The sequence below is a fragment of the Mugil cephalus genome, chromosome 2, assembly GCF_022458985.1.
Source record: "Mugil cephalus isolate CIBA_MC_2020 chromosome 2, CIBA_Mcephalus_1.1, whole genome shotgun sequence".
NCBI classification, from domain to species: Eukaryota; Metazoa; Chordata; class Actinopteri; order Mugiliformes; family Mugilidae; genus Mugil; species Mugil cephalus.
This window is the reverse complement of record NC_061771.1, coordinates 6687379-6700465: the sequence shown is the minus strand read 5'-3', so window position 1 is coordinate 6700465 and position 13087 is coordinate 6687379. Positions and strand designations below refer to the sequence as shown.

The 13087-nt window shown below is 42.7% G+C and overlaps 1 protein-coding gene across 1 annotated transcript in view; it reads right to left on the bottom strand.

The window, feature by feature from the left end:
* Positions 1-396: 396 nt before the first annotated feature.
* Positions 397-13087, bottom strand: part of pkd1a (polycystic kidney disease 1a) — a 64426-nt gene continuing 51735 nt past the window's right edge. Inside the window, exons 44-56 of the mRNA XM_047578707.1 lie at positions 12765-12843; positions 12511-12626; positions 10870-11072; positions 10074-10268; positions 9819-9958; positions 9364-9494; positions 9043-9151; positions 8791-8916; positions 7961-8132; positions 7540-7830; positions 5301-5435; positions 3864-4184; positions 397-3704 (exon numbers count right to left, since the gene is read on the bottom strand). Of these exons, the coding sequence (XP_047434663.1) occupies positions 2721-3704; positions 3864-4184; positions 5301-5435; positions 7540-7830; positions 7961-8132; positions 8791-8916; positions 9043-9151; positions 9364-9494; positions 9819-9958; positions 10074-10268; positions 10870-11072; positions 12511-12626; positions 12765-12843 (3002 nt within the window). The 3' untranslated portion in view covers positions 397-2720. The remainder of the gene's footprint in view (positions 3705-3863; positions 4185-5300; positions 5436-7539; positions 7831-7960; positions 8133-8790; positions 8917-9042; positions 9152-9363; positions 9495-9818; positions 9959-10073; positions 10269-10869; positions 11073-12510; positions 12627-12764; positions 12844-13087) is intronic.

Genomic DNA, 13087 nt, shown 5'->3' with positions numbered 1-13087 from the left:
GTCCTCCAAAACACATCTTATGCTTGTTTATGTCTGAGTAAAGAACCTTGACTGCTTTTTTTATTTATTTTATCTTTTATAAACGAATCAGTCAGTTATGATCAGAAAATTCAACTTCCCTCTGCATCATGGTGAGACAGAGCAACTTTTTTATTTCTAGATATTTTCCTCACCACAAATAGAGCTGGTAGTGTGTGAATATTGCTTGAAAAAGGAGGCAGGAAACATGAATCCAGCTAAAACGTGGTGCTCTTTACCTGGACAAGAAAAACTCACCGTGTAAACTTACACATGGAATAGATAACATGTTGACAACAATATCTGCACAACCATAACCTGCCAGCAAAGGTCAGGAGAGCACGCATGTATTTAAGAGATGCTCGAATTTCTTCATTATTCCGAGTCCAGCTGTCAAACTCTTTATTTGACTTTGTCAAGTGCAAAAGCATGGGAAGTGCTACAACTGCAAAGTACAGATATGAGATACAAAACAAGCGCTGACAAATACCTTTGAACACAAACCTGCAACACTGTTTTAGAACAAAACGCAGCATACAACAGTAGACAGCTGGAAGACTCATGGGCCGGCTTTGCCACTAAGCTGCTAAACACACAGCAGGAGGGTTTAAAGGAGGCGCTAACTATCTGCCACTGCTGAGCTTCCGGTGGTTTCTACTTGGCATCTTGTAAATGCTAATGATGAAATATATTAATAGCTTTGGTTGTAGTGCTTCAGTTAGACCAGAGAAATGTAACACTTTGGAGTTTGCCTCAACAGTGCTTGACCTACGCGCATGTCGCTGCAACAATACTGATCACGAAAAGCAAAAATACATTATATACATCATAAAGCCCCGATATATACACAAATGTACACACACAGAAGAGAAGGTGTTTTTCATTTTAAGAGCGCCATGGGGAAAATGGATTGGAAAAAGCTGTCAAAATAAACCCATTAAGGTGTTAACGGTTTACTTTGTGATCTGCAACAGTGGTGTTTGCTGGGAAAAGGGGTTAAAAGGGGCCCATAAGTACCTTTTCTTACATATCATTAAATAGGATGCCAAAGACAATGCAGTACACATTCTTGAGCCTAGCTGAGGGGAAAGAAGAAGCCAGGAGGTGATCAAAGTGGCATATTTTAAGTCCCAAATATATCACCAACTATAAACACTTATTTTGCACCAGTTTTGGTTAAAACCTGGATCGCTTTCCAGGTTTTAAGGAAAAGGTGGGTTCCCTGAGATCTGCCCACTGGACACAGGAAGTGCGCATGTTGATCAAAACAAAGACAAAAACAGCAAAGAGCAAACAAATGGACAAACAACCACTAGCTATCGCTTCAATACCTTGATAATACTTACGAAGATGTTTCTATAAAGTAGCTGTAAGGATACGACTTGACACATGAGTTAAATACGGTGTTGGATATCAGCTCCATTAGAGAATAAAGTGCAAGTACAAAATGAATGAATGCATGAATGAATTACTTGGTACAAAAACTCAGGATGCATAAATGATGCAAAAGCTTTGGCTTATAGTTAAAATACAGTATGAGTGAAGCTTTCTCTATTGGTTTTTGATACCAAGCTTATTACTTTACGCCACACCTCATTAAAAAACAAACAAAAAAACACACAATCTACATCAGAATAAAAGTGCTTTTAAATCTCCTCCATAATGAACATACACACACACACGCACAAAAATAATAAAAACATTTAGGAAAATAATCACACCGATCAATGTAGCTTTATAATGGGAGAACTTGTGTAAATATTCAGTACTGTGTTGGTGAAGACTAACTCTGTTTTCTTATCTTTCATCCGTCATCATTTTCTTTACCCTCCTACAACTTTGCGCTACAACCTTGTCACCACTCTGCCTAGTCCTTCGCTTCTGCCAACTTCCTCCTCCACGTGTCTCTCAAGAGGACGGCCTCAACTGCACCCTGAAGAACTGGCTGCTGGGATCCCAACAGCACTGTGTGCATGTGTGTGTGTGTGTGTGTTTTCTCTCAGTGGGCTGAAGTGTACGACGCGCTGCCATTTGCGGATACGTGTCTACAGTGTCGTCTCTGTGTATACCTGCATGTGCGTATATCTGTGTGTGACTGCAAGCAAGTTTGGGTTCATGAGACATGACTAGGCCAGGCCACGAGCACCCATGGTGACCAACGTACGAGACAAAAAAAAAAAAAAATTACGTAGACAAACAACATAACTGAGAAACCAAAACGTTTTCTTGTTAGATACACAAAAAGTCTCTTTGCATAGTTTGCTTTCAGTTCATCGAGTCCTCTGGTGAGCACCTTTCTGTGCTCTTGTCATTGACCGTGCACGGCCTCCAGGGCAACGCACGGCCAGTATTTGGTCCGGGGGATTTTCTTTCATTCTCGAGTTTTCTTCCCCTAACCTGCTCAGTTAGCATCTGGTGACCTGCACCCTGTTTTTATGAGACTTGGGGTTTGGACAGACTTTATCGCCCTCTGTTCATCTTTCACTACCCTGAACCTCTTGTTCCTTTCCTATAATTTGTCCTTTTACTTTCCCCGTCCATTATTTTTTTTTTTCCCCTTTCCCTGGGTTTAGAGAGGGGCATCTGGGAACAAAACCGGCTGTCCCAGTCCCCCTGTCGTCCTTAACCCAGCCTTTTGCTCCCGCGTTCTTCTTGCTCTACCTTTCACTTCTGCAGTCCTTCTTTCCAGGAGCAGAGTCTGTTTAAGTCGGATGCACCTTGTTTTTGAGGGGAGGGGGTTTGCGTTTCCTCTTGCGCGTAGGGATGGTGGTGGTGTGGGCTGGGTGGTTGAACAGGCTTGAGGAGGGAAGTGTCTCTCTCTCAGCGGGAGGGTCCCAGTCCCGGGTGACGGCTGTGGGGCCAGGAGTAGATGTCAGGGAAGGAGTGGGTGCGCGGGTGCTGGGAGGCGCTCTGGGCGACGTGGCAAGGGAAGAGGGAGCGTTTGCCGACATCACGGGCAGAGAGGAGGGATCAGATTTATCCGAGACCGGTGTGGGTGGAGCAGCACTGACTGAGGGTTTGACTGCTGACTGAGAGGTGGGGGCGGGTCTGGCCTTCAGAAAGGGAGCAAGTGTGGCTACAGGAGTCTTTCTGGCATTTGCAGTGCTCCCACACTCTTTTGGAGGGTCACGTTTATCTGACTTTTCCCCCTTCCTTTTCCCTTTGCGCATTTCTTTGGCACTCTTCTGTTCTCTCCAGTCTTTATCCTCCACCTTCCCTCTCTGTCTTGCCTCGCTCCTACCTCCTTGATCATCGTCTCCTCTTTCCTTCGCTTTACACCTCTTTATCCTGTGGGCTTGCTCCAGTCTACACTCCATGTAGTACAGATCCTCTGTAGCCACTGTGACGCGGTCCAGCTTTTGCAGCAGGCTGTCCAGGGTGGGCAGGAGCCTCTGCAGAGAGAGTTCAGTCTCTCCTCTCTCCCTCCAGCCGAGTCCTCCCACCACAACCATTCCCGGCCCATGCCCCAGGCCCAGCCCCAGGCTGATCCCAGGGGCTTCTGTTAGGCTGCAGGGGCTGGAGGAGGCTGGGCGCCACGAGGCCTCAGAACCAGCATCAACGCTGTCGGGTGTTGCTGGAGAGTCTGGTCTGTCCAGCGGGGGCAAGCACAGAGACTTGCAGTCGCTGGTGGAGGATGAACGGGACGGTGGTAGCTCCATGCCTTCGAAACGCACTTTGTGACGAAACTAAGGGAAGGATGACAAAAATCAATGATTTATTCTGGGAAAAATGCATATTTATGTATGTCTTTCTCCACTATAAAATCTTAACATTAAAAATAAACCTAATCAATAAAATAAATTTGGAATTAGCCACAACCATTATAGTATGAAGAGTGAATTCACCTCCTTGGCCCTACTGAGTCCCATCCACATTTTGAGTCGTCTTAGGAAGAGTTCCACCATCTCATAGTCCTGAAGATCCACAGCTGGGCGGTACAGCTCCGCTCGTGCACGCCGGTAGTTCCTCAACAACACAGAGATGACCAGCCAGAGCAGCACCAGCTGAAATACGGTGAAGCTCAAGTGGAACACCAGTGAGGAGAAAGTACTGGAGGGGCCGGTGATGGTGGGACGCCACGACAACAGGCCTCGGCCACCGGCCCCCAACAGAGACAGACAGGTGGAGGTCACACTGCCGTAGCCGTCCAACACAGAGTGGAAGAGCTGGAGTGGAGGAAGAAGAAGTGGAAGAAAAAGTTCCCCGCATCAGCTCAAAGACAATGTAGAAAAAGTCAACCACATCTTAAAATGCTGAGAAAAGAAATGAAACTAATCAAACGTGCCTCTGTGTGTACGGGGTAGCTAGAGCTATATTTTCTCATGTCTAGTTGAAAAAGCAGAAAAAAAGGTTGAACTCAGCATGTGCAGTGATCTGAAGGATCAAGCGCTACTGGTCCACGGATCTGACATTTATACATCTCACAATCTCTACTACAGATATCCGTGGTCATTTGATCTGTGTGGTAGGTAGATCGATGTGATGAGAGACAGCCGTGTAGTGGATCCATAGACACATGGGCCAGAACAGGTCTATAACCAAGTCTGGTGCTTTATTTATGTTTCTGAAAAATAACAGAAGCTTAGATTTTTGGTATTTTAGAGTCAGTCATGTTTTATGATCAGCTAATCAGAGACTATTGAATTCCTCTGGAAAACTAAAGATAGCAAACTTTGACAATGTGAACTGTCATTTAAACTTTAAAAAAAAGGTCTTTTGTTTCTCTTTTACAAATTCTTATCTGTTATTACATTTAAAGTCCATCTCCCAATCTTACTGTTAAAACTAAGACGAGAGTAATGTCATATAACACATTTTCACTTTGAGATAGAATTCAAAGTATCACTACGGTTTATTGCATAAACCTGTAGAGAAGGTGTGTGCCACTTACACATCTTAGCATACTCCCTATATTATGTTTGATCTGGAGAAAAACTGACTTTGATCTTGAATTGAACTGATCTTGTTGTCTCATCCGCTGTTAGGCAACACACTCAGGACAGCAAGGCTGCTGTTACAGTTGTTCTAACAATGAAGCTGGATTACGCAATCTGTGCTAAAGAGAGAGTTTTATTTAAAACTCTCTAAAGAAAGTCATTGACACTGAACAGACTATAGAGCAGACTATAGACAACAATGCATGAACCTGAATACACTTTGCAAGGTTATGTTCTTTGTGTAGAAGTTTATATAATATTTGCTGTGTATGTGTGGGTGTGTGTGTGACAGAGAGAGGCATAGTGAGAGGAAAGCAGATGGAATAGATGAGTGAAAAGTCTGACCAGGTGTCCTGTGTGCGAGTAAGCCATCATCAACAGCAGTAATGCCACGGAGACTCCCAGCAGCTCCCAGACCGAGCGTCGCAGAGCTCTGCCAAACACGGCCCACTCTCTGAGAAACCGCAACTGGTGGGAAGCCTGTACAGCCGGGGAGAGGAAAAGGGACAAAGGAACAAACCCCAAAAAATGGCTTTAGAAAATTAGATCAAAATAAGCTTTTACCTTGGAATTAAATTTAAAGTGCCAGTGTTTTACAATTTGGGCATTGCTTTCATTGTGCTGAACCTCACCATTGAGATTTAACATTGCACTATTTGTAGTGAGCACATGCTTTCATCTAAGATAGGAGTGAAAAGGTGTTGGCCCCCTTTTTTTCATGTTTGTCAACCTAAATGTTTCAGATCATCAAAGGAATTTTAATCAAAGACAAAGATAACACAAGTTACACACAAAATGCAGTTTTTAAATGAAGGTTTTTGTTATTATTAAGGGGAAAAAACCAAACCTCTGTGGCCCTGTGTGAAAAAGTTTTTCCCCCCTTCTTTTAAAACATAACTTAACTGTGGTTTATCACATCTGAGTTCGATGTCTCTAGCCACACCCAGACTGATTACTGACACACCTGTTCTCAATGAAGAAGTCACTTAGGACGTGGTTGACAAAGTGAAGTAGAGCTAAAAGATCCTCAAAAACTAGACATCATGCTGAGAAGATACAAATGAGAAAGACAATCATCGAGGTCTATCAGTCTGGAAAAGGTTCTAAAGCCGTTTCTAAAACTAAAAGTTTCTAAAAAATCCAGTGAACTACAGTGAGAACCATTATTCACAAATAGTGAAAACCTGGAACAGTAGTGAACCTTCCCAGGAGTGGCCGGCCGACCAAAATTACCCCAACAGAACAGCAACAACTCGTCCAAGAGGACACAAAAGACCCCACAACAACATCCAAAGACCTGCAGGCCTCACTTTTCTCAGTTAAGGTCAGTGTTCATAACTCCACCATCAGAAAGAAACTGGGCTAAAATGGCCTCATGGCAGAGTTCAAGACCAAAACCACTGATGAGAAAAAAGAACAGAAAGACTCATCTCAGTTTGGCCATAAAACATCTTGATGACCCCCAAGACTTTTGGAAAAATACTCTGTGGACTGAAGAGACAGAAGTTGAACTTTTTGGAAGGTGTGTGTCCCATCACATCTGGAGTAAAAAATAACACACCATTTCAGAAAAAGAACATTATACCAACACTAAATTCTGGAGGTGGTAGTGTGATGGTCTGGGGCTGTTTTGCTGCTTCAGGACCTGGAAGACTTGCTGAGATAAATACAACCATGAATTGTACTGTCTACAAAAAAAATCTTGAAGGAGAACTTCCAGCCATCTGTTCATGACCTCAAGCTGAAGAGAACTTGGCTCCTACAGCACGACAATGATCCAACACACACCAGCAAATTCACCTCTGAATGAGTGAAGAAAAACTGAATGAAGACTCAGGAGAGTCACATTTAAGTGTGCGTGACAAACGTGCAAAAAAATAAGAAATCATGAAGGAGACCAACACTTTGTCACGCCGCTGTGTATGTTTTTCAAACCTACACACACAGAGCAATTTGGGGAGGCTGATGCCATCACCAACCGGACAATAACAAAACAGCCAGCAAAGTTTGCTAAAATCAATCACACAAAACGTATAAAAATAAAGAGTCAGCCAATAAAAGACCTTACTCTATAATTTTCTCAATGTCAACAAATCCATGAAAAACAATGACGCCTCCCGCCACAACAGTCTGACCAACTGAAATGACATGGTTTCATTTAGAAAAAAAAGGTCATTATTTTCTTGAACAAGAATCATTACTTAAAGAGGAGTAAATAAAGTTTGTCGGGGACTATTTTTCAGTTGAGGATTAATGCATATTTTGTGCTGTATTGGTCATTCAAGGCAGCTGCATGGTTTATGTGTGGCTTCTCATACACCATGGCAAGAAGACGTCAGCCAGAGCAAGTACATGACTCACTGATGTGTTTCTAATCATTTCAGGGACATCAATCAGCTCTAACTCAAAACACAGACAATACTTTTTATTACATTCATTTCATTGCTGGGCTTGGTCTTTTCAGTGGATTCGTTGGCAACAGAAATATGAATCCCTACAGTGATTAACTAATGTAATTTAAGCAAGGTCAGTTTAGTGAATTACTTATAATTACCATTACTTGCCCTCTGTATTTGTCACTAACCTTGAGCACCAGTATGAACAGCAGCATGGCAGACATGACTGTGTACATTTGACTCTGCCTGGCCAGAGGGTAGAAGTCCGTGAAGGCGTCCAGTGGGTGCTTCAGGTACAACGCCCACTGCTGCTTGGCCATGACGCAGCGGCGCAGATGTAGCCCACACACGGACGCAGCCAGAGACAATTTACAAATACCCAGGAGTCTCCAGGCCGAGAGCAGGTACCTGTAACCTTCTCTGAGGAATCCCAAGATCCCCCGCATTAGGAAATACAACACCAGAGCGATGAGGATGATCTGGAAACCAGGAGAGCACAAAGTTTCATCAAAGTCATGGAAATATCAAATCCTAGGATAGGGAAAAGCATTGAGTTGCAGCTCAGAGGATGTTTTAATCAACCGTGTCAGATTGGTTGTCAGGGGTTACCATGAGAAGAAGCTGCAGGTCCAGGCCTGTGATTGGCCACAAAGTGATGACAAGTAGGTCAAAGCTCGACTCGGCACGCTCTGAAACTGGGAACTCAAACAAGAAGGAAAAGACAGCCAGGAGGTTTGTGTTGATGTTGTAGAGAGAGAACTCCACGGACACAGCCCGAGTCCTGCAAACACACACACACAAACAAACACACATAGGACTATTTGTAAGATCAGGAATCAAGATATTTCGCACAAAACTTAAATATTTAATTCGGCTGAGCTGGTGTTTCTACTGCAGGGAACTTCATGTCGAGCAAAAACCCAGTTTTGTGAAGAAGAAAAAAAAAAAACTTTCAGTTTCTTCCCCGTGAATATCTGCAACCTAAAACCAAATGTGGTACTCAGAGGATAAAAGTGTTGTTATTGTCACGCATGTCAAACATGTTGAAAGTGAGCCCACATTCTTAACATACTCTGGGCTCCATTGTTTTCTATGATTCATTTTGATGTCTAACAACATTTTATGTTCAGTTTCTTAATGTGTGCAGACTGCAGGGCAAATTGCCTCCCGGTGGCACCAGATTTGTGAAGTCCTAAGTATGCATGTTGCTGTTTTATTCAGATCATTGTGAAACTGTGCGCACAAGGACATCGAGCGCAGTCTATTCCTCTCTTACGTCTGACCCCTGAATCAGCAAAGTCCTCTTTTTAAGCATAAAAACTAAACTTACATGAAACCTTTTTTTTACATCATTGCATTAACCGTGGTTAATATCCGTTCTTTATTATTCTGTAGGGGGCTTTTTTTCCTACTGTCCTCCACTGATATGTGTTGACTACCTGTGGTCGAGCCAGTGCAGCTGCTGCAGCTGCTGTAATGAAGAAGAGGCCTCCTCCAGGCTTCTGTTCAGCTGGTGAACCACATCTCTGCTGTTATATGCTCCCATCTGACCCAAACGCCCCACCCTTGGAAAATGAGTGGGAGGATACACAGAGAAGGAAAGAAAGAACACACACAAAAAAAACAGATGTCAACTTGAAGCTAACTTAAAGTCTGCCATTACACAGCCAGATTTTCAATCCTCTCCTTACCGATCTGCATAAATAGCACCAAAATCGTTGACATTCTCCGTGCCATTTGGTGGAACTGTCACCAAGCCCTTTCCCCAAACAGACGACCGAAGTCCTGCCCTGAAACCACCTGCAATTGGGAGAAAGCACCAGTTATAATGAGATTAAACTTCATACATCAAATCGAGAAAGGAAGGCAAGCATAAACTAGATTACAGTGTATTATAACATCATAAATATTGTGCAGAAGACCCAACATTACTGAATGAAAGACAGAAACAAAGAAAACAATAAAAGTTCCAATCAAGTTCACAAGAAAAGGTAAAGAAAAACCAGCCTCACCCTGTGCCTCACGTATTTGCCGGAGCCTCAGCGTGCCAAGTAACACGCTGCCTGTGTGTTTCAAGAGGGCAGACTCATCCAGTAGCCGTGGCAACAGGGACTCATTCAGCCACGCAAGAACATCACCTCGGCTGAAAGTCAAAGAAGTGCATTTTTTTTTTTTTTTAACACACATTGCAGTCAGACTTTACACAGGTTGTCTGTAGGGGCCGTAGGGTGAACTAAGCTGCTTTATTTTAAATTAACAGGAGTTCTTGTGCAGGCGAAATCACAAGAGAGAAACTGTCAATCAATCTATCAACGAAAAAAAACAAGGTAAGACTTCTTTTCTGACTCTGCTTTAGCCAGAAAGTTTCATAAAGTCTTATAAGCAGACAAACAGGTCAGCCTAGAAAACAGTTGGAAGTTAACATTTCCCAGTATATACCATAAACTGTGTTGGTGTGCGAGCGTACCTGCTGATGTTGTGGTACTCGGGCGTATGCAGGGCTCGTTGCAGCTGTGTGCGCAGTCTCAGACTGTGAGTGTCTTTGGCCGAGTCAGAATAGTTGAGAAGTAAAACGACCAGCAGGAAAAACGTGTAAACCAGGAAATTCTGAAAAATGTCAGCCACATATTCTGTTACCAAGCAAAATCAAGAAACATTGGAGGAAAAAAGATATGAAGACCTTCTCCAGCATTTTCTCTCCTGACTCTCATTCCTGACTGACCTTCAGCATGGTGTGCAGCATGTGGACCTTGCGGGCCTGATGTCGGGCCTTAGACAGACCAAAGCCGTGTGGTGGTCTCACCCTGGAGACCCGCTGGACCACTCGCTCCACGCGGGGGAACTCCACCAGCACGTCTTGGTCCTCTGGACGCAAACGACGCACCCTCACTGCGTAGTAAAGTGCCTCACACACCACCTGTGGGACAGAAGGCAGGGGAGCAATGTCATCTGGTAGGAAAAACTCTTTCAGCGCTTGTTGTTGCAACCTTCAGGAACACTTCAGAGAGTTAAGACGTGTTACCGTGTTCTTCTCCGTAAAAACTAAATGTTGGATATTTCACAAAAATCCTTCCAGGAACAATCAGTTCAATTTAAATGCATCTTATGTGTTTCAAGGAGACAAAAATGGTACGATTACATAATCTCTTGAATGGCATCAATTACACTTTGTGACACTGCATCAAAGTGTGGTTTCGTTTAACATCAACTCTACTATTATCTCCGCTTTGGACACATCTGGGTCGTCGGCTGCTAAACGCTGTGACACTTTCATCAGGTAGCTGCAAACTTTCCTGGCTCTGCTTTGTGTTTGAAGATGGGGCTGATCAGAGTAAAACCAACCATTTAAGTTGCAGGGGGAAAAACGGCAACAGTGAGCTAAAAGATGCTAAAATGTTAATGCTCTGTAGAGCTGTGGGGACCTGCAGAAACTGTTGAGTACTCACACTCCAACCTGATGTGAATGTAGAAGATACATGGCATGTGCATTTCAGAGAATTAATGGTTTATGCATTTACCTTAATTGGCTCCAACAGCAAGCAAGAGCACAGCAAACTGGCAAAACAGGAGATTAACCACATCATGGCCACATTTTGACTGAACCCATGGCCCGCCCAAATTGAAACACTGCTGGCCAGCGTGATCACTGCCCAGCTGCCCCAAAGGGCGGCACGTCCACACCAGGGAGGGAACCGCCTGGGACGACACACGTCCGTCACGACTGGGGAGAGATTAGACAAAGAATCATCAGGCACTAATAAGTACGGGCTAAATAAGGAGAATCTGGAGGGTACATCCATTTTTTATTTAAGTATTAACTATTTAACAGCAAGAATTTTCTATTTCAATTATCCTTTCAGATGCGTACTCAGTCTAAAGTCATTTCGCACTTCACAAAAAGAAATAACTTCTTGAAGAGTTCAAGTCTGGATCCACAAGGGCTCCAAAGGCTTTTCAATTAATAAAGTTACCAATACATAAATCAAGTTTCTCAAAGAAGAATAAATGATGTGGTGAGAAGTTTGGACCTGGCACAACTGCGTCTGTTCAATTATTTTTTCTCTGACAACAAAGGACTGGCGTTGCTTATTAAACATTCAGGCAGCGAAATGAAACAATGATAATATACTCGGGTTTCACACCAAAGCACAACAATAATGGCCTCGTCACACAGCCAACATGAGAGTGAAAAGCCCGTTAACAAAAGACAACACAATCGTCCTCTTTTTTCTTTTTAGCTGCTGCCATAAAACTTTGCTTTTACCTAACGAGAGTTACATGTTTTGTCTTAAAATACTGGGGGTGGTGATTTATGTGTCCTGTGTCAGGCCGGAGAGCAAAGCACACGTTTTAAAGTAAGTGATCAACGAGACGGGTTTTTGGTTGCGTTTTAATTCTGGAAAACATTCACGATTACTGTATTTTGCTGTGATGCTTTTCAAGATTGTGTATAATTAGCAGAACAATGATTTATTTATTTGGACCTTGCAGTCATTTGATAAAATGTTCCTGAGCCAAAGAAAATTGACGTATTTCCCTATTTTCAAACTTGAGCATTGGTTTAAATGCTTAATGAATGTATATAGTGTCACTGGCCATAAAGACCAACAGATTATCTGAAGAAATAAACAAAATACACTTGTTGAAAACTCTGGCACTGATTTTGTTTTCAGTCTCTTTAAATCTTGAACCGCTGCTGCCATTATTGAATGTTTTCACTGAACTAGTTTGTTCATTTATCAAGAACATTCTGGCAGATGGAAGCAGGAACAGACGTTTTGGTGCCACTTCAATTAGTTTTAGTTCTTCTTTCAATTGTGGCTGTTTAAAAAAAAAGAACAGATTTACGATACTATTTACTTGTTTGGTATTTCTTCATTGCTCTCTCTGTGTTCAATAGGAATATAATTGACTTTCAGGGTTTCACACAAATAAAATACTTTTTTTTTTTTAAATTAAAATCTCATGTATTTTTTACAGATTAACACACAACAAAGCTTGATAATATTTTAAGGGATTAAAAAATGTCAGATTTCAATTCAATCCTTGTGTTCCCTGATTGGCTAGTTATGTAATCATGCGATCGCGCTGTGCAGCAAGTGTGATTCTGCAGTGTGCAAACCCCTGCATGTGCGTGTTTGTGTGCACGTGACACACACCTGCAGTGGAGGTGAAAGCAGTTTTTGGCGGGTCTCTTCTGACAGACTCCAGAGGAAGAGGCTCACTCGACTTCTGAAGGAGAATCACTTCCGTCTTATCTTCCAGTAGACTCGACCTGAGGGACAAGCAGTGGAATTAAAATGAAACCCAAGCAAATTTACACTGACGCGTTAAGGGATTCTTAAGAATTCTTCGACTTCTTTGACTTTGTACAGTGAAAATTAATCAGTGTCCTGTTGTGAATATAACTTACAGATCAGCCATCTCGCTTTCATCTGCCTGAGGAAAGAAGTTCTGTCCATCTGCCAGTATGTGCTTGATAAGATCCTCATCTGCGAATAAAAGGTTCACATTAATTTAAAACTTTAGAAGATACAGTATGAGCAGTGTATTCATGTTATGTGATAATGTATTTCGCTGTCCACAGCTGCAGAGTGTTTTTGAGAACTTTTTAAAACTTACCCTCATGAAATGTTTTGTTTCTGTTCATGGCCACAAATGACAAATTATACAAGCATGTGGTGGAAGGCCAGTGTTAATAATATAGTCTACAATGATTTACTACTGTGAAGACCT